At 36.3% G+C, this 22,924-nt stretch overlaps 2 protein-coding genes across 2 annotated transcripts in view; both read right to left on the bottom strand.

Annotated features, from left to right (window-relative positions):
- fam172a (family with sequence similarity 172 member A) overlaps positions 1-14,166 on the bottom strand; it is a 160,232-nt gene extending 146,066 nt beyond the window's left edge. The window contains exons 1-4 of the mRNA XM_042724636.1: positions 14,039-14,166; positions 12,691-12,826; positions 12,440-12,541; positions 8,678-8,778 (exon numbers count right to left, since the gene is read on the bottom strand). Coding sequence (XP_042580570.1) covers positions 8,678-8,778; positions 12,440-12,541; positions 12,691-12,790 — 303 coding nt within the window. The 5' untranslated portion in view covers positions 12,791-12,826; positions 14,039-14,166. The remainder of the gene's footprint in view (positions 1-8,677; positions 8,779-12,439; positions 12,542-12,690; positions 12,827-14,038) is intronic.
- Positions 14,167-15,772: 1,606 nt separating this feature from the next.
- kiaa0825 (KIAA0825 ortholog) overlaps positions 15,773-22,924 on the bottom strand; it is a 118,423-nt gene continuing 111,271 nt past the window's right edge. Inside the window, 1 exon segment of the mRNA XM_042724637.1 lies at positions 15,773-16,327. Coding sequence (XP_042580571.1) covers positions 16,231-16,327 — 97 coding nt within the window. The 3' untranslated portion in view covers positions 15,773-16,230.

The following is a 22,924-nucleotide window of genomic DNA, read 5'->3' on the forward strand; positions in this document are numbered from 1 at the left end:
ATTATATATCTTCCATATATAGGCAGCAGTAAGTGGATAGTATGGTGGCTGAAGTGGATAATTCATGTCAAGCATCATATTCAGCTTCAAAACCAATTTTGCTGCTATTGTACAATAACAGGCTGCTGCTCTTTTGCTTTATCTCAAAATCACAGACTCAAATTTACGATGTCACAGCACATTTATTATGCAAATACTGCCTTTAACAATGAATAACATATTATATATTAAATGTAATAGTCTACTTATTACATTGGTTTTAACTGAGAAACTAAAGGACAAACATTATAATATGGTAATAATAACTAGTCTGAGGGAACCAAAGACAAATCAGGGCTAACTATGACTTCATGGAATCTTTAGGAAATTATTTGTTTTGTTGCATGGAATACAAAATAACTTTGTCTTTAAAAAATAAAAATAAAATAGTCCATTAAGTCCATCTGAATGGTTGAAGACTGGGAAGTTCTCTTTCCTCATTTGTGACCACACTCCAAAAAAACTTGACGGAAAAGAGCTTGAAAAAGCAGCCACTGTCTTGTTTCGCTATCTTTTATTTTGTACTAATGTCTATTTACAAAGACATCATATCTTATAAAAAGCAGCCAAAGAAATATGACTTTTCTCGAACTTGTGCAGAGTTTGTACAGTTCACATCACTGAGAGCTTGAGAAATGCCCCAAACAATCCCTGAGCAGCTCTGGGCTATTTTTCTCTCTTCACAAAACAACTTTGAATAGTTCATACATTATTTGTGCAGTATTCAGACAAGATTATTTTCACAGGTTTAACTTTTTGCCCCCAGACTCACAGAACACCCCGTGAGCAGAATTCATACAAAGCGTATGTTCGGTGGTGGGAACATTGAGTTCACATAGTTCACTCCTTCATACTTCCCTCACAGGTGATGCAATCAAAATTGCTGAACCTTAACATTTCAAACTATCTGCATGTCACTAGCGGTCTCTGAGGGAGTTCCCCCAGGCCAATATACCGAGAAACTGAGAATCAATTCTCACAGTTAATATCCTAAATAATCATATGGAATATTAGTGTTTGCCTTCGCTGCCCTCCTATAGATACATTGACATGGAGAGGAGAGCACAATCGCCTGTCATTGTAATTAGAGCACACTGCTGTCGCATAATTAATATTGTCTTATTAGTCTGATAATGAAAACCCTGCAGGTAAGAACGCTAAGTGCTCCTCACCTCCCCCTCTAAACGTGATGAGGGTGGTGATCACAGCCCCGCTGGAGAGGAGTGTTGTCATGTAAAGTGTGCACCAACTAAGAACTCAAAATGAGGGGGTTTTATTTGAATTGGAATTTAAAAAAAAAAAAAAAAAAAAAAAAAAAAAACATTTTGGAAGGACAAAGCTAATGGTAGATCGGAATCTACAGCCAGAGAAATCCACAGGAGACAATGCACAAAAATCAAACATCCATCATTCAGAAAATTCTTGCCCCTTGACTTTTCCTGTTGAAAGAGTTAAATTTTTTCCAGCTACCAATATGTGTTTTAAAAGGGTCAAATCACACATTTTCTAAATGTTTTCTACTTCTTTTTTACCTTTCTCTCTTAAATCCACTACTTATAATGATTAGAATTGGCATAGCAAAAAAATAAAATAAATAACTATACATTTTTGTTTTAAGGAATGCACTTATTTTTTGCTAGAAACATATTTTTCTTTCATTTAATGTTGAACTTTTTCAGACATGGGTTTCTGAGAGGCCTATGCCATTATATGCATAACGTCACGTTGATTCACCATTCTATCCCGTACAATCTTCTTCTAAGCTAGCAAAACACTAATGCACATGTCGCACTGCTGGGGTCCCACATACAAGATACATAAATACAGCTATGTCTCATCTGCCAATAATATGGGTCTCAGATAGGACAATGGGTGACCACACAGGGTCAGCTCCAGGCTCAGACTCCAGGAGGGGGTTTGTTTATGAGCTGCTGATGTGGCGGCCAGGATCTGGAGGATCAGAGAGGAAGGAAGAGCCTTAGCAGGGGGATCTGCAGGGGAGCGGCGGGGAGACAGAGCTTATGAGAGCAGGGGGGGGTCACGCTAATCCACCAGCAGACACTGTCTTCTGCCAGCTCACGCACGACGCCACAGCTGAGAAAAGAGGGAGCGTGGGAGGAACGGATGGAAAGAGACGAGAGAAAGGCAGAGACGCCGCGGTGGCCTTGACCAGAGCATGTCGTCTGGGTGGGCAAGCGATAAGGTGGACACACACAGCTGAGGGTCTTAATGAAGTGCACTGTTGTCTAAGAAAGTTGATCTGTTTGTAAACTCCCATGTGGCAAGAGTCCTCTTCAAACAAGGAGGAGGGGGCCCCCGGGCCCCCAGATGAACAGAATAAGTCATGGAAAGCGATAAAGCGAGAGAAAAGAGAAAAAAACCACAGACCTCCCACAACGGAGGTATTACCACTCAATCTCCCCCGTCCGGCTGACCTCAGCACTCGGGTGATGAGACATTTGTGTTCCACAGAGGTGCGTCATATGCAACTTTGACCTCTTGCATGATGGGAATCCTGAGAGGAATTGAAAAATGAGGGCAGGTGCTTATCAGGTGGTCCCGCTCTGACCCAGACTAATGAGCCGACTGGACTCTGGACAGTGAAGGGTAATCAATACTGCAAGATGTGTTTGTCTTAGCCGCTGTATACTGACTTCAGATCAGTCAACAGACGGAGTCTTTTAAAGCTACTCGGGCAGGACGGAATGAATGAATGACTTCAAAGCTGTTTGGATAATGACAGTGAGTGGGGGAACGGTACACTGATGGAGTGACAGCACAGGGAAGAGTGGGGAATTACCAATAGATTAAAAAGAAGGAATAAAGAATACACGAAGAAAAGACAAATCCCCAAAACAGAAACACACAAACACAAGGCTGACAAAAGAGAGAGATGTGAATGCTGATTCATGACAAGAGAGGGTTGAGAAATGAAGCAGCTCAGTTGGACTCCCCTTTTCTTGTTTCTCTTTTAAATATTTAACTTTTGGCTGTTGTTAGAGGAAGAAAGTGGGTGCACTTCATGTGATAGTCCCATAAGGCTTCTGTGTAATTCTTCAGAGTCTGCTGTGTCATTCAAACCAGTAAAGACAACATAAAGCAACATTCACAAGCATTTACAATCTTTGAAGACAAAAAAGACTATGTATTTTCTTTCACATTCCCAATTTCTAAAATTATGTAGAATGTACAATGATCAAGTGTACAGTAACAGATTACTGCATAAGAGGAGAGAAAAAAAGCCTTTTATTTTAGCTACAGTGATTTGATTGTATAATGAAAATGATGAGCGCTAACAGCTAGATAAAAAAATGCTTTACTCTTTTCAATTAAGATAAGCCAAACACTGCAAAAAGGTACATTTTGATGTATTTTTGTCATTTTTATTCGTTTTGAAATGCATAATTATTTCTATTCAGCATGATTTTTTTTCTAGTGTTTTTTTATACTTCTTATGTATTGCTTATTCAAATTTTATTTTACTTCAGTTAGTTGTCAAGGCAATATGATATTCTATTTTTATTTCAGCTTTATTTTAATAGTTTTAGTTAGAATAACTATACTGATTTCATGTTGACTCTATAAACACAAATTCAGGTTTAATCTCTTGCGGCTGTGGAGGAACATTATATATGTCAACCTTTGAGGAAGCAGAGGTTCTTAAATCAACAGCAGTCGTGTTGCTTTACTTTTATAGGGAGCTGTTCTTAACATAAAAACAAAACAAGCATGACTGATACAATTGCGTGGGCCTGCAGTCACTCTAAAACAGCAGTGTTCTTGCGCAATGTGTGTGTTTGTGTATTTCTAACTACAGGACATAAAGTGTATTTGTGTTTCCTCACATAATGAAACAGCTTTGACATGACTTTCCCTCATTTTTAGCTCAAATGTTGCAGTACTGGTTATGCACCAAAGGTTAACTGCATCAATTTCCAATTCAACTCCTCTTATGTCACTGTCCGATGTCCTTTCAATTAAAAGCAAAAAAACCACTCCCTCTGAGTCAATGTTTCTCTCACACACTCGCAGTACTGTATAAAGCCAATCCGTATAAAATGTGAGAAAGAGGGGAGTTATCTATGAAATCAAGCCATCTGGGCAGCCCTTCTTCATTAGAATACTGTATGTCTGTCATTCCACAGATGCAGAGAAAGATCCTCATTTATTAACAGCTTAATGCTCTCCCATCTGGAGTCGAGCCCACACTGTGTCACCTAGCGCTGAGAACAGTCACTTACAGCCCTCCACACACACTCTCTCCGTGTGTGTGTGTGTGTAACGTTCATGACCCTCCGCCCACTGCGAACATACCAACATGGACCCACACAGTATACCTGCCACCCACACACAAACTCACACGCCGTCAGACACAAAGTATGAATGCATAAACAGCGTTGTACTGCCAGGGAGGTCAACAAAATGGCCAGGTAAACACACAAAACAAAACACTCGCATATATTGAGGGAGAAACACACATTTGCAAAAGGCAACAGACAGCTGATACTATGATAGGAAAGACACATTAAGAAATGCTTGCGTACAATTTTAGAAAAAAAAAACTTAATTAAATGCACGCAGAGCATCTGAAGCCCCCCATCTATGCCGCCCCTCCCTCCCCAGCTAACATGGTGATACAAACACACACCCCTCGAAGGCAAACCACTTGCCAATGTTCAGTGATGCAAACCAGCCAATGATCTCACACTTTTGCATGTGTGTGTCTGCACACCCCCTAATGATGATCCCACCATGATGAAGAGAGAGGAGAAGAATTGTGGAGAAGTTGGCTATAGAAATAGATGATGGAATGACCCTGAGTTTCAGTTTGCCTCCAGCTCCTGCATGTACTGTAGGTGTGTGCAGACTGCATTCAGAGATGCTGTAGAACTGTAGTAGAGCATCTGAAACCAAACTGCAATACACAGGTATGGCATGTTCAGAGAGAGTGTTTGGAACAAATACACTAGTGTTGTCAAACGATTAATCACATTCAAAATAAAAGTTTTTATTTACATAATATGTGTGTGTGTGCTATGTATATTTATTATGTATATATAAATACACACACATGCATGTATATATTTAAGAAAAATATATCATGTTTATATTTTAAATATTTATTTATATATAATAAAAATTATATGAATATAAATATATACATAAGTATATACACAAGTATATATATATATACACTTGTGTATATACATATATATACACAACATCCAAAAGATTATACATTATTATAAACATATTTCAATTCAAAAGTCAATGAGGTGCAATCCTGTTTGGACAGCAAAGTCCCAAAATACCTACTTTTGTGCTCCACAGAAGAATCAAATAACAGCATGAGGGTGAGTAAATGATGACAGAATTTTCATTTTCGGATGAACTATGTCTTGTAAAATAGTTATGTCTGGTTATAATTTATGCTATGCCTAATGTCTCCTATAAACTGGAAATTCTTGATAGGAAATGAACAAATAAATAAATAAATAAAAGCATTTATTAGACTGAATAAACTAAGACATTCTAATTCCACACTCCAACCATCAAAGTTGCATAGAAATATGAAATGTTATTCCTTGTACTTCACCAACTTTTTTGAGAGGAAACTTCTTCAATGCTTTACTTTGTAGGGAATATCCTTGATCGTTTTCTTTGAAAGGCGGGTTACTTTTTTGCCAGAGCTTCCTTGCATTCTTTGAAGAAATCTGGCCTCCGTTTCATATTTTTCAACAAAACCAATGTAATATTTCATTCTGGATTTGAATATTAAACTCACTATAACTATCAGGTAAGTCAATGACATAGTTTACCCTTACACATCTGGCACACTTTACCTCGCAACTAATGAATATTTTAATTTGAAATGTGTAATAATTTGTTATTCAATTTCAATTCATTTAAATGATATTCAATTTGATCTTTTCACTACATATTTTCCTTATTTTGCACTGCTTTGGCAATAATAATCATCAAACCTTATGGGCTGAGATGCTTTTTCCTGAGTCTCTCTCTCTCTCTCAGTGAACCTGTCAGGGTAAACCTGTGGTCCAGCAGCTCATTCAGGCCCAGCTGAAGTGCAAATTGGACATCTGGTGCTGCCTCCAGTCTCACAAAGACTCTCGCCCACTTCTGTACCCCACATTCACACTCTCAAAATCTGAGAACGCTGGAACACAGGGACACACCACCAACAGTGGCATTCACAGACACAAGACAGAGACAGTCAGAGCAAGAAATCAAGTTTTCAGCTGAATCTGGCCTCCGTATGCATTATGGCTAGAACGGCACTGAATTCACACACTTCTGTCACATTCTGTGCTGACTGCAGGGGAAAACCAGAAATTCTTTGGATGGACTCAGATATGGTGATGCATGCTTAACAGAGCTGAGAGTACTACATTCTCACCGGTAGCTGAATGCCTTGTCAAAATAAAAAAAAAAAAAATTATCAATCATAACATTTTTTACTTTATAATGAAGAAAAAAACGAAATATGCATTCAAGGAGAGAAATATACATCAAGGAGAGAATTTTTTTTAATATGTATAATTATGATTAAGAATTTTTTATATATATCATGCTGACTAACATATTCAGAAACCATGGTATTTATATTTATATGATGTATAACAGGAACACTGTTTTCGCCACTGAATAAAAAAAATAAAAATAAAAAATTTATCACACAATTCTTCACAGATAAAAGATAAAAACTAAAAATTCTGACTTTTTAACACGTAATTGTGAATTTATATCTCACAATTAGGACTTTTTAACTCGCAATTGCGAGTTTATATCACGCAATTATGAGAAAAAAGTCAAGATTGCGAGTTTGTATCACGCAATTCTGAGAAAAAAGTCGCAATTACCTTATTTATTTTTTATTCAGTGGCAGAAACAGGCTACCATAGGGTAGCTAGAAATGACTTGAGGGATGAGGTATAACTATTTTCTTTCTAGCCTGTTTAATGAATGCAGGCTACCACAAACATTGCTTTAATATCAGGTACCACACCAGTGATTTGATATGCATCTATATTGCAAACATACATCACAAAATCATCTAAACCTGCTCAGACGAATACTTTAAAATTCAAAACAATATAATAAAATCCAACCTGCTTTCACTTCCACTCCACTTTGAATTCACTCAAGAGAAGTTCATGAAATCTGGTCACCCGCTGTTCAGCTCTGAAACGTTTGCTTTATGTTTTAGCCACATAAACAGATATACAATGATAATAGGGGAGAAGTGTTTTGTTTTGTTCTTAAAGGGCCATTTCTCTTAGGATCATACCTGGACCAAAATTAAAATGCTCATATACTCCTAAAAGAGTCAATCTCTTTCCTTTGAACATCAAACGAATATGCACTACAAATAAACCCAAAGAATACAGATGTAAATGAACAAAGATAATTAAGTGCATGTATACGCAAATTAACTTAAGACTCAGTGAACTGCATTTGAACTTTCAAAGCCACATGCAGGCTACAGCTGAAAAAGAAACTTTCCTGAAGGCACACACAAGTACACACACAGTCTAATAAGCCAATATATGATACACATCAAAATATGAACAATCAACAAAAACCTTAAAGCTTATAACATGCACACAGCCCTGGGGCGCGACAGTGGAAGGAGTAATGGTTGGTAAAGCGTGAACGTGTGAACAGTTAGAGTGCTGTAAATCAGAGCTCTAAACTCTAGAGACTAAACACAACAACCCCCCAAAAAAAGAAAGACAGTCTATGATGTATCAGAAAAACCACGTTCACACCTTAAAAATGTTCCATGTGAAAATCATGTGATTTAAATAATGGCCTACTCAAATATCAATACACCACTGAGATAAATGCTTTTGAACGTTGATGGTGCTGTGTGGTTTAAAAAAAAAAAAAAAAAAAGAAAAGTATGTTTGACCTTGAAATAAGTAAAAAAAAAAAAAATTCTAAATAAAATAAATAAATGCATACATACACTACCATTCAACAGTTTGGAGTCAGTAAGTTTTTTTGTTTGTAGCAGTTTCTTATGGGATATATTAGATAATACAGTAAAATAAATAAATACAACTGTGAAATTATTGCAACTTAAAATAAATGTTTTGTATTTTAAGATAAAATATTAATATAACTAATTTTTCTTTATATATTTCCGATTAATCCATTAATCCAGTCCTAGTGTCACATGATCCATCAGAAATCTTTCTAATATGTTGATCTGGTGCTCAAGTAAGTATATTTTTTATTATTAACAATGTTAAAAAAACAGCTGTGCTGTGATCTTTTTCATTCAGGATTCTTTGAAAGTTCAAGAAAAGCATTTACATGAAATATACATCTTTTGTTACATTATATAACTGTAATTTTTGGTAAACTTAATGCCTTCTTGCCAAACAAAAATTCAATCAATAAACAAACAAACAAACAAACAAACAAACAAAAAAACAAATAAATAATACTGGGCCCAAACGTTTAAAAGGTAGTGTAAATAAATAAATCAATACTCAAAGATGTTTTATAATATTGAATTATAGCATACATAATTTCACAAACTGATTTGTAAAGATAACACAATATCACATTTTTATGTCCTTTTAAAAAAAAAAAAACATTTAATCAGCATTACCTCTCCCAGCGCTTCATATCTTTTCTGGTTCCATCTATGCAGGTCCTCTTTATAGTTGAAGACAAATGGCTCCCCTGTGTGTATGTGTCTCAACTGACCATCTACAGAGAAGAAAAAAAATACATAACAGTATAATTTTGTAATAAAATCATAAAAAGTGATGTCTTTAAGAGCGTAAGAATACCTACATTTAGTTTGTGTAGAAGGGCTTCCATAAACAAACAGTTTATAACTCATTAAGAAAGACGGTCCACACTTATTCTGCTATCTATTCATAATATGGTTTGAGGGGCATTTCCTGCTTGGGTCTGAGAATGGACTCTGTTCATTTTATTATCTTTAACCTCCCTATAACATTTTTCCTGCAGTTCTACTTCAGCGACAGATGAAGGGGATATTAAGGACAATATTAGTGCAGAGTATCTTGAAGTGGAGCGTGAGGGACGGCATGAAGCCAAAGCCTTTGTGAGCCAACAAAAAAAAGATTGTTTTCCAACATAAAAGTAAGAAGTCTTTGATTGGCCATGACACACATTAAAAGCCTTGTTGTTTTCACAGCACGAGCACAACTTTGGCAGGCTTGAACTCAAAAGTGAATCACTCTTTACCTTCACATTCACCAACCAATTTGCACCTGCAGTTAGAGAAGCATCAAACACCTCAGCCAAACCTATTCTCAATTAGTAGCTGGGATCCTTGAAGGCTGTGCATAGTCCACACAAAGCCTGCAGAATTCATTCTACCTGTCCGGCTGTGACCTTCAGTTCAGAACCTCAGGCCTGCTTGATGTGCATCATTCCCCTTCATGCAATTAAATACGTTTGGCTGGCGTCCCCCCATCTGGCAGGTACAAGCCCTGCGAACGGCTAACGCTTCTCCTGTCCCCCTTACTTTGGCCTTCTGGGACGTCTGGCAAGCCTTCCTCAGACAGCTGGTGCTGCAATAGCGGTCTCTCCGCCACTGTACCTCAAGCCACCAGAGATCTGAGAGCGTGCGTGCGTGAGTGTGGCTGGACCACTACAACTGTTCCCTCCTATGAGCATCCTTTGAGGAGCTCGTTTGAGAGCGGGCCAGCCGACTTCATTCAAAGTGACCCACTTGAATGCCACTGTTCTGCCAAGGCTGGACAATGAGGCCTGGCTTTTGCCAAGTACTGATGCTGCTAAACAGCTGCTGAGGTGGATGAGGTAAACAACACCACCATGCTTGGTTAGGACTAATGGAGTTTCAGGGGAACGGCTGAATGACTGGCATATACGCAAACCCATCCACTTTTCAGACAGCAATTTTTTTTTTTTTTTAATTAATCAATGTATGCTATACTATATTGTAGTACTGACACACAACATTCCTCCAGCTCAACCATGTAACCCTGCTACTTATGCTAGTGTCATTAAAAATGTACTTTCTTTCATTTAAAGGCCAAATAAGTCGATCAGAAACCACATATTGACATTTGGTCCCAAACATTCCTATTAATACAATTCTATTCCACCAAACAATACCACACTGAATAACATAAACATAGAAACTGGTTTTTAACATTTCTGAAAGGATTTTTAAGAACGATAGACCCATCTATTCTACTGTTGACACAGAGGAACAATGAAGCCTAAAACCAGAGTTAAATCTAATAGTGACCTCTCTGATTGTTAATGCGTGAAGTTAAAATACTCAAAGCATACACACTTAACCTAAATAGCCTTGGGGCCTCACACTTTTGCAATTACTCTAGTGCATAGCTCCACAAAAAGAAAAACAGCTTTGAAGATAAAAGATTGCATAAGCACTTTCATTCCCCTCATTCTCAAAGCTCCGCTACTTTTTGCACAGTTAGCAGGTGATAAATCCAACATGGCTAACTCGGAGAGGATTACACTATTCGCTTTCATCGTTAGATGTTCAACAACATGTACCACTAAAAGGCCGTATATCAACAATGAACTCTGAAAGCATGGCCGCTCCTTTGAGATAGGATGGGAAAAAGAATTAGAGAAAGAATGAGAGAGACAGTGGAAGGGGAGAGAGGGAGAGAGAGAATGGAGATACTAGTGTTAAAAAAAGTACTTTTAAAAATCAATTATGCATTCACAAAGGGGTGAAGAGAAACACTACTACCAGAAGTGCCTAACAGAAGGAAGAGGGGATCTAATGAAACCAACATGCAGTGGAAGTTCAGCTCCATCGTCTTCATAACACAGGCTCTCTGAGGAATATCCCCCTTCAACTTATTCTCCCTGCTTTAACCTGGCATAATTAGCATGCTTTCTCAATTTTTAGCTTAATGAGGTATACATAACCTTGGATTTCCAGTAATGAACGAGCTGAAGGCGGACTGGGATGAAGTCATCATGCCACATGATTTTTGGAAGGGGGGAAAAAACATTCATTTCAAATGCATATGTATTTCTTTTAGGGTTATCTCATTAGATCATGAATAAAAAAAAAAAAAAAAAAAAAAAGAAGAAGAAGAGGAGAGAAAAAAATGCACAAAAATTAAAAAACAGTTTCCACGAATAGGGTACACTGTGATGTCCCATTATTTGGGCGGACGGAGGGACGGATGGAAGGAAGGAAGGAAGGATGGAAGGAAGGAAGGAAGGAAGGAAAGAAGGAAGGAAGGATGGAAGGAAGGAAGGAAGGAAGGAAAGCATTTAAATGTTTTTGTAGCGAAAACTATTAGATGTTGGATTAAAAAAGGCAGGTAATTTTAAACACATCAAACACATAACATAATCATAATATTTGTGAAGCTCTACAATTTAACCCTGTTACCAAAGTTATTGAAATTAATTATTAAAATTAAACTAACATTTTACTTTAATTTATAATCTTGACAGAATTGTACTTATAAATCTTATAAATGGTTACAAATTACTAAAATAACAGTAATAATAATAATAATTTTCAAAAAAATATATTTTTGATGTTCGTTTAATAATTATTACATCACTCAAATCAAGGTTTTAAACTATATTTACATATGTCAAGTTGGTATTTGTCTCAAATAATCTAGTTTAACCATCAACATTTTCTAAAAGCTATGCACTCATTAGTTGCCTTTTTTGTATCCAATCTGAATTATTGCTAGAAAATAACATCACTCAAATCAAGGATCTAAACTATATTTACACACAGATCTGCATTTGACTCGTATAATGTTTAGTTTAACAGTTAACATATTCTAAATGCTCTGCACTCCATTGGCTGACCTTAGACCCTATTTTGTATCCTATTTGAAAAAAGTGCTAAAATGTTCAGAACTATTCTTTGACTCAATGGCCATTTTACATTCATCTCAGAGAGTGGGAAAAGAAGTTACAAAGTGAAACTTTCTTATAAAATCGAATAAAAGGGATACTCTTCACTGAGAGACTGATATAAGATATTCCAGACGCTAACAGGAGGCGTTTTAGAGAGAGGAGCAAGGTTATGCAAATCTAGCCGTCAAACAGAGCACAAGGCTGAGTAAGCCACTGACAGCCCATAGCATGCACAACTTGTCCATTCAGCTGCCACAGACTCCAGAGACTCTGAAACAGACAGCGCTATCACAGCCTGCTGCCTGCTGTCAATATCCAATGAAACCCTCTGCACACTTCTAACGCATTCAAACCTTTAGAACCACAGACAAGATCCAAAATCATGTTATTAAAGTACAAGCCAAATGCTATCTGATGGTCTAGATGGCACTATGTCATAGTGTGAAATAATTTACTGTGCCTAAAAATGTTGAGAGTAAAGACAAGCGAAAGGTCTTACGCTCATTGAAGGCATACTCAAACTCATCCAGAGTTTCAGGAAAGTTCAGTGGAGGTTCGTCTTTTTTCATCAGCTCGTCTAAATCTATCCTGGACAGTAAATCTAGAAAACAAATTGATGAATTAATGTTTTCAATTTTAAAACTGAATAAGCACACAAAACATCCCTCTTAAAATGTGTGATTTCAAATTTATTTAATTTCTATTTGTATGTATTCACGCACAGTGTGCATTCCAAACTGCTGGCTTTACCTTTTAGTGCAGTAGTTTTTTCTTTTTCTTCTTGTGCCAAAAGCTGGGCCATAGTTATCCAAACTAAACAGAAGAGGAAGATGCTGGCTCTGACAGGCATGGACACACCACTACAGAAATATCACTGCATGGCACCCTGATCAAGAATAAATAAATATAAATAAACAAACAAATAGGCTTCCAATGCTATGACCTTTATTGTAACAACACCATCACAAAAAGTTTGCCTGAGTTTCCTGTAAATTCATTACCATGAATGCACATAAAGCTTTATAGAAATTTATGCTAATGCATTATATATATATTATATATATATATATATATATATATATATATATATATATATATATATATATATATATATATATACACACACACACACACACATATACATATAATGTAATATCAACAGTAATTATAACAGTTACTAAATTATAAAGCAGTAATATTCAAATATTTCAAACATTAGACTTGCTACAGTGGTGTCGCAAATCATTAATATAAAATTATGATATTAAAAAAGTCAATAATAAAAAGCTTTTTAAAACAACTTTTGCAATTAAATCACAAAACATTCAAACATATGATTATGACATTACAATGCATATTATGTTTCGATTTATCAGTTAAATCATGTTTCAATAATATTAATACTGTCAATAACAATCAATAATGTTTGGAACAATGTGCACTTGTCCTGTGACAAATTTTGATTAGTGCAAATATTCATTATTATTAATAATAATAATAATAATAATAATAATAATAATAATAATAATAATAATAATAATTTGATTATATACTGACTTTTTTATTAAACAATACATCAATATCGACAGAGAAATTGTTGACTTGTTGGGCAATGTAGCTTTTAAAGTTTCTAGCTTCTAATGTTACCGTTCTGATTTTAATGCCGAGTTCTGTTCGTGTGTAAGCAGTCGTCGAGCTAAAGCTAATCGTACTTTAATGACAATGCAATTTGATCTGACAGGCCAGACTGTCTTTATGTTGTTAGCATTAAGCTAACAGCTTGGTTCAGGTCTAAAAGCAAGCGTGCTGAAGTGAGAGCCTCACATGCACCTGAACCTCAGTGTCTGCATTTCGAGAAACACAGTGGAAAAAGCGATCTGCTGTTTGCGACATGATCGGAGCATGTAAACACAGTAAAGGATTTCCTGCATGGACCCCAGCCAGTGTTTATAAACAACTACTCGTCACACAAATGGGAGAAAACTTCACAAAGCGCAGTTAGTTAAAGCAGCGATACAGATCACCCTGCTGAAGAGCCAGATGAAGACAGTGGGAGAGGTAAATATGGATTTGCATGCATGTCGCTCCGCTCACGTACCATAACAACAAGCACATGTGAGATTTCACACGTCTTGCTTCCTCCTTCTGCCAAACAGGAAGACACGCTTCCGTCTCCTCGGAAACGGAAGCGTGTTACACAAGTTCCAGCCGATTGGCGGAATTTAAACAGACAGCGCCGCTTTTCACACAGACACAGAAGAGCTGTACTAAACGTACGGATACATATGATATGCAGACGTTTCCATTAGATTAACAGGCATGAAGCTAAATCTAATAACGTTTTTGATATATTTTTTATACTATATATAAAATACCGTTTAAACCTCCTAAAAGAAAATTCACTTTTTGAATGAATCAATAATTACCGCATGTAGTTTACTCTGTGAATGAAGTGCAGACTTTAAAATATATATATATATAATAAAATAAGCACATAACCCACATAAATAGAATTTCTGGTACGCTGGAAAATTGTTAAATTACAGAAAAAGTAAATTTTCTTAAGGGCTGTCATTTTTTAATAAATTTTATTGTATTTCAGCTAGCCCTTACAAAAATAACCTACAGGAATCCTGCAGGATTTTCATTTTTTCTGCAGGTATCCTGCAGGGATTATAAAATCCTGCAGGATTTTTCACTTGTACTGCACATCAGTCCTGCAGGAATTATAAAATCCTGCAGGATTTTTAAAAAAATCTGCAGGAATTATAAAATCCTGCAGGATTTTTTCACTTGTACTGCACATCAGTCCTGCAGGAATTATAAAATCCTGCAGGATTTTTTAAAAAAAATCTGCAGGAATTATAAAATCCTGCAGGATTTTTCACTTGTACTGCACATCAGTCCTGCAGGAATTATAAAATCCTGCAGGATTTTTAAAAAAATCTGCAGGAATTATAAAATCCTGCAGGATTTTTCACTTGTACTGCACATCAGTCCTGCAGGAATTATACAGTGGAATTGCATTTACAGACACAGTACAAAAAAAGTTCCCTGATGTTCCAAAAAAGTTCATCAGGGCAGCACTAAGAGAAAAGTTAAATGATGAGCACAAGTTACGAGTAAGGTAATAATTTGTCATACACACAACACACTCGCTCATGCTCTCTCTCTCTCTCTCTCTCACACCTCATACACCCTCATGCTCTCTCACACACAAACACATACTCATGCTCTCCCTCTCTCTCTCTCTCTCTCACACACACACACACACACACACGTTAATGATCTCTCTTTCTCTATCTCTCACACACACACACACACACACACAAACAAACACATGCTCTCTCTCTCTCTCTCTCACACACACACACACACACACACACAAACAAATTTTTAAATTTCTCTTTTTTTCTTGTTTTTCAGGAAAACAGTGTAGAGGCTTAATTTGGCTGTGAATTGGTCTCTGCTTCGCTCTGTTCTTACAGTTTCAATAAATACAATAAATAATTTGTGAAAATACATTGTTTGTTGTGAAGTTATTCCCCTGCATTAATCCTACAGAAGACATAAGAAGACCTGTATAATTGCATATATATCCACAACAGTCCTGCAGGAACTTTGAATATTATATTTTAAAACCCTGCAGGGATATAATTCCTGCAGGTATTCCTTCATAAAATTCCTGCAGGTATTCCTTCATAAAATTCCTGCAGGTATTCCTTCAGGAAAATGAGCTGAAAATCCTGTAGGAAATCCTGTAGGAAATCTGCATAATATTCCTGCAGGATTCCTGTAGGTTATTTTTGTAAGGGAGTTTCCATGGTGATATTTCATTTAGTTGAGTTTTTATTTAGTTTATCTTAATTAACTAAAATAACTGAAAACTATATAGACATATATATATTTAAAAAAAAAACATTAGAACCACACAACAAAATTTCTAAAACCTTAACTAAAATTAAAATAAAACAGGAAAAAAAGAAAAATACAAACAAATTTTCCCCTTTCAGCAAGTAATGCTCCAAAATCAGTTTCCTCATAACTGTTATATTATTATTTGTTTAACAGATCAGTGGAGTACAGTTTTCTATTGAGCATGCATCCAATACAGAATGGAGTCATATTTCATCAAAACTTTGAGATTTATTAGAGTTCATAATGTTTGTTTGTTTTTTTACTGATCTGCAACTGTAATTTCACATCCACTTTTAACAATCTTCTTAGCAGCTACATACACTTTTTACACTTAGCATTTGGTTCTCCTCTTATATAGTCACTGGGACTTTGTTATGTTTCTTGGCTTTTGTCGAAGTATATTTTCTTTAACTGATCCACTAAAATCTTCTCTTCATCCTCCAGTGCTGCAGCATCTTGCATCTCCCACCTGCATTTCACGAACACAGAAAACAGAAATGTGTGTTAAGCCAACTCTAGAAAACACTGGTAAAACAAAGATCTTCCTTAAGCATACAACTTCTTTACAACTTCACAGTCAATCTCTTGTGGGCAATAGTGAGTATACAAAGATGTGAAAAATAACAATATTATACTTGTGCTGTATCAGGTAGCACTGCCAATGTCTGTTTATCACGCCTGATGTATATTGCACACAAAAATGCAAGAGTTGGATGAAATCACCAATTCCAATTAGTTTGGTTGGTATTAATCAACGTCTAGTAGCCAAAGTATAAGGGCTTTTTTTATTAGTGTACCTGGAAATATAAGACTGGAATAAACTACACAACTTTTGCTTAGATTTGACAAAAATCATACAGTGTATGATGAACACTAACTTTTTTTTATTGTCTTTTTTTTTTAGCTTCAGATTATGCTTCCATCCAGTCTATGAATATAAACCATGTTTGATATTTTGAGTAATATTTTGTAGAACACATTTGTCACACGTTTCCTTATAATGATTTCTGAAAGATCATGACTAATGGCTGCTGAAAATTCAACATTGCTTTCACAGGAATAAATTACATTTAAAAATACATTCAAATAGACAACAGTTATTTTAAGTTGTAATAACATTTTACAATATTATTGTTTTTACTGTATATTTGATTGAGTAAATGCAGCCTTGCGCATAAAAGACTTCTTTCAAGAACTTGAAAAATCTTAATAATTCCAAATGTTTTGGTAGTGTATGTCAATTAAATAATCATTACTTATTTTTGGACAGCCCTAAATTCTGACCACAATATCTGCTGTATAATATCTGGTATTTAACTTTTTTCCTAACCCAAAAGGACTGTAATGTGTGTATATATTCGTGTATGTGAGTGTGTGTGTGTGTGTGTGTGTGTGTGTGTGTGTGTGTGTGTGTGTGTGTGTGTGTGTGTGTGTGTGTGTGTGTGTGTGTGTGTGTGTGTGTGTGTGTTTTAACCTTAAAGTTTATTTTGTCTTTGGGTCCTTATACTTCTTACAGATTTCTGCTCGTTCTAAATCAGATATAGATAAAGTAGGACAGTAAAGATTACATTCATATGAATGCATTAGTGAGAGTGATTGCGTGTGTGAATGAATTCTTCATGGCAGTGTCTTTCTACTAGTAGTAAAGCTGTGGGATTTAGTTAAGAAATATATGCTAGAACTTTTCAGTTTCTAAGCTATTTTATTGAGAAATCACAGAACAGTGTTGACAATACATTTCCGTGCTGAATTATTTTGGGTGCTCACGAACTGCGCGTGATGTACGCGGTACTGTCTGAAGCTTATGTGTGTGCAGCAGCACATTAGATTAGAACGGTGATTAATTTTCCTGTACAATAAGCTCTTTAAAACGTTCATTCTCCCGTTCAATTTCGAGCATCCAGTAATATAATCACACGTTTTGTGGAGCATTCGGAGTATGCATTTATTTGTCATTTTAACTGTTTGGAAACAAAGCGTAAATGTGGAAGTCCTTCAAAGATTTCTTATCCTGTTGTGCCCTCTATAGGACCAGCGACTAGTTGACGTCAAGCTTAAAACGTCATGGCAGGGCATTAAAGTAGACTAGTCAGTGCAACCCCTAATATATATATATATATACTGTTCTCTCAGAACTGAAATTATACTTTAAGGTTAAAAAATGGTTTAACATTGCTAAGTGGGGAAAAAATGTAAAAAGAGAACATAATCTATAGTGTCCAATCACAGCCATCATCTGTACGCCGATGCTTATTTCCTCACCGCAAAGAGCGTCTTTGTGTTTGTTACAAAGTGTGTGCATCCCTCATTTTATCTTTCTCTGTGTGAGGTGAAGGCACCTTTTCAGATGATGATGTATAGTGTCCATATATTCAGTTGTGGTACAAAAGCCTATCAAAGGACTTGGTCTGTCCACATAAAGCAACGTGGCCGCATTGATTGAGCTTCCACCTCAGTCATTGTGAACGTGTCGCTATCAGACAAGCTCTTTTCTCCTCTATGGATGGCTGTGTCACATTGGTAATTACAGTCTATATGGGGAGGATTTGTTTATGTAAATATCTGCGTTTGATGCATGGCGCCCTCTCGGGCATGTCTCCTATCAGAGCGGCGTCTCTTTCCTCCCTGTCAGAGTCACCTTAACAGAACCACTGGGCTTGAACCTGACAGCAACAGCTCGACAGATGAGTGTGTGTGGGTTTTGCACATTTATTTTCTGTCATCTCTCACTTTCTTTTTCTCCTGCATTGGTGGCTAGAAGGATTGCAGTCCTCGGGCAAGGCCCTGGGGCACCAGCATCTTCGGAGACACAATTATGAGATAAAATGCCCAAATAACAAAATAATTACATTGCAAATATGAGAAATCAAGTTGTAATTATGAAATTGAACACTATACAACAGACAACAATGTATTATAGCTAGTTCACAACATCAAATCTTTGATAAGGAGTTTAGGAATAAATACTATTGCCATATTTTACTTTCTTTATATGAAAGTAAAGTTGCATGTCTATATCAACTGTCAAACATCTGCAGCAGCATGTTTTCAGGTGTCTAAGCTGGAGGCCTTGCCCTTGAGAAGACACTAGTCTAATTGGCCTGTTTAATAGGCCATCTTTAATTGGTGGAGTAGTGCAATAATTGTTCTGCAAACGTTCCAAGTTAAAATTGAGTCATTTCAATAGAATCAGGGATTTCGCAATGGGTACAAGTTGGTCACACGAATTTGCTGTGATGTGCCAAATTTGTATTTATTTATTTTTGTACCAAAACACAGAAACTGGAATTAAAGTTTTCATTTAGCCACAAAACCAAAACAAAAAAAAAGTTTTGGTTACTAAATTTACAAAATTGAACTCAGTATGTTGTTCAGGGTGATAAATCATGTCATGGTCATTTTTGAGCTGCCAGTGAGCAGCCTTTTGATTTTTCCAGCTAATCAAAAATGAAATTTATGTGTTTATTTATTATGTAATTAAGCATTTTATTTATTTATTTATTTATTGTTGAAGCTGTTGACCTGTTGCAGCTTATTGACATTTTGTGCACGACATGGATGCAAAATGTGGAATCCGAGAAATGTTAACTGATTTATTTATTTTTTAATTAATTGTTCAATTTTTTATTTATTTATTTATTTATTTATTATTGTTGTTGTTGTTTATTTTTTTCTGTTTTGGCCAAATATCTACAGTTCACAAAATTTTAGTGCATCACTGTGTTAATCAAATCAAGTCTATAGTGCTATATAAAACAGAGACTGTTTCAAAACAGCTTCACAGTATTAAACAAGAAAGTAAAAAATAATTATGAAAACGTCAAACAAGAGGCAAATACAATAGTGTCATTATTTAGTTCTAGTAGGTTCAGTGTTGATTTAATTCAGCTATAACTGTTTAAAACTAATTTATTACAAAACAAGTTCAATCCAGCGATAAGCAACTCTACTTAAGACAGACAGCAGTCTTTATTCAGCTCCAATCATTTGAGTGTTGATTCATTTCAGTTCAACAGCAGTGTTGATGTTGCAAAATTCATGAATTATGAACGAATTTGATCAAACAATAAAGCAGCTCTACAGAAGACAATGTTATAATTATTTAGCTCAATTCAGTTCAGCTTATGTTCTCATCTGAGTGTCAGTGCCATCAAATAGATATTACTCAATATTAATTGTCTTTTAGACCACAACTAAGCAAGCCAACAACAATGGTAGCAAGGACACCAAACTCCATCAAGTGACTTATTTAAAATGCTTCAAACACTGTTGCTCCATTGACAATAGTCAAACAATAGACCTTTTTTGCCCATGAAATTTCACTAATGTGACTGCACCATAAGACTGTACAGGAAATATGAGCGCACTCTGAAGCGCCAGAAGGAAACAACTCAAATGTCAAACGGCCTCAGTCTCTCATCTCTGGTCAGTCATTACTTCGGTGCTACAAACAAATAACAAATAATGGAGAACACATGGAAAACACAATATTTACAAATGTCAGGGACGTGCCGAAATGAACAAGAGAGAGGGAAGGCGAGGGTCGGGGAGGAAGAATTGAAGACGCTAAAGGTTTTTTCAATGTTTAATTTTCAAATAGGATTAAGCAGAATGACATTTAGCTGAAGGTTACTCGCCCGGTGCTTGCCGTCGTTGTCTTAGCTGATATTGATATTCAGGCGGTGGTCTGCAGCTTGTCAGTGAGACAAACATGCTTGATGAATGAGAACGTGAGCCACAGGGGAGTGTTAAGTGCAAATTTGAAACTGGGTCGAGGTTTTTTTTTTTCAGGAGAGAATATGTAGATACATGGTAAAATTACCTAGTAAACACCTCAATAACTTCTGTCTGTGTCCACCTATGATGTTAAGAGCATATATCTTAAGTACCTCCGTTTATCAATGTCAGCGTAGAATCTCTAACTTTTGGGCGTACAGTATAGATGCACACCTGCAAAGAACAGTAGAAAATCAAAATGTGTCAATAAAGTGAAATTTCTCATTCAGGTCATCAATCAAAAAGTACAGGTGTAATACCGTCGAGCCTCATCTCGGTTTTTCACTATGTGACAAGACGTGGTAATAAGTCAAACCTGAGCCTCTTTTTCATAGTAGTGAATATCTAATGTGTCCTCACTGAGTTTCCAGTCTTTTAATGTTTCCTGACAAATACTAAGTGTCAGGCAGGTAATTCAGCGGGCTTCTCTATCTTAATAAGCCTGGTGTGATGTGGTCTTTCAGTCTTATTGTGCGGCTCATTTTTCATGCATTAATACCACTCTTGCTGACTCGGCTCTTCCTCTGCATAAAGATCAGTCTACATGCATTATGAGCCATATATTTACAGATTCCATATAGTCCAGCAGAAATCAGCTCGCTGACACCCTCCAGCCGTGTTTGCCTGCATGTTGTGCTTGTTTGCTAATATCTGCATGTATTCTATGCATAGAGTTACAATTCACAAAAGTATGCTATTCACTGGTGAAGTACATATTTTTGGATATGTAAAGAAAGAATGTGAGTACATTTAAACATTAACATCTAGCTAAATTCATTCGCTTAAAATTAACTTTCACTTAACATTTCATACATACAAAACTTCAGTTTGACCATTCCTCACTGTTTCTGTTAACTTTTGTAAGTGAAGAAAAAATTAACCCTCTTCTGTAGTGCAAAGGGTTTTGGGTAAATTAGCCCAAAAGGACTCCTAGTGGGCAGTGTGCTGACATATAATACCTTTGTGTTAAGGGGGTCCCAAGTTTGAATCCCAGCCTGAGGACCTTTCCCGACCCCCGCTTTTTATTTATGTGCTTAATAATAATATTATATTTTGGTATACTAAATTGGTATACCTAAAGTCTAGTAAATTGGAACAACTAATTTTGTGCTTAATACACTTTAATTGTGCAGAAGCAGTGCTGAGGTCCAACTGAAGTATATTTGATTGCGCTAAAGTGGAACTATTGCAAGTATGCTTCAGGTACACTTTAAAGACAATTGCAAGATCATACAATCATTCTTAATAGTGACATTAAAACACATTTTAGCCATAATATTAAGAAATGTGCATTGTGTGATAAATACTCCAAATAAAGTTTAATTATAATTTTATATCAGTAAGTCTTATGTGATATATCAATAAACGTGTTAATGGATTAATTTGAAGTATACAAAGGCCAGTTTTAACATTCAGACAGTGCCCATGAAATTCATTGTGTTGAAGCTATCTATCTTCACAGTAGGATCCGCACCAGTGGTTCTTCTCAGGTCAAGCCTGAAGAACAAGCCAAGTAACAGTCTCTGGCACTTCTATACACTGTTCCTATCACATTAAAGTCTGGCCCACTCTGGGCTATCTTAACACTGTGCCATGTACTGCATGAGTAGCCCCATTTAGGAGAAGAGAGAAGAAGAAGAACAGCAGAGGCTATTAGACTAACTGTCAGCTAGCAGAGTGGTTTTCCTCTCCTCTACATGTTTTCGGGCAAACAGACTACCAGCACAGTTGCCGACAGGTACCCGTGTTTGTTTAAATGTGCCTCTGTCAAACAAAGAGCAATGTGATGCTCAACACGGGCGAAGAAATGGCGAGCTGACAAGTCACGCTAATCAGAGGCTTTGCACATGCTTAGCACTTCAAGGATCCATCATAACCCAAATCTAAATATTTAAAGTGCTCAACTTTCTGAAAAGGTCAGGGCTTTCCATGCATGCCACGGAGGAGAGGAGATGTTCTGAGGGGAGAGAGCGCTCAGAACAGGGACCGGCCGTTCTGGCCTTGCCCTGGGATGTGAGGAATCCAGTTCATTTCATGCTTATGGCTTTGCCCTTTGGAAACCACAGAGGTGCTCTGCAGTGTAAAGGTTGTTCAAATACCTACAGATCTGAAAAGTACTGTTGAATACAGAAAAATGCTTGAGCCAGATAGGTGTGACTGCAATGATCCTCTTCTATCAAAACCTTTTTTGAAGATTTCAGTCCATGTCTGTTAGCTCTGATGTTATCTGTATGCTAATACATTCCTTCATTCCTAAAATTTGACAAAAAAAAAGAACATCAAATAGTGA

The sequence above is a fragment of the Cyprinus carpio genome, chromosome B5 (assembly GCF_018340385.1).
Source record: "Cyprinus carpio isolate SPL01 chromosome B5, ASM1834038v1, whole genome shotgun sequence".
NCBI lineage: Eukaryota > Metazoa > Chordata > Actinopteri > Cypriniformes > Cyprinidae > Cyprinus > Cyprinus carpio.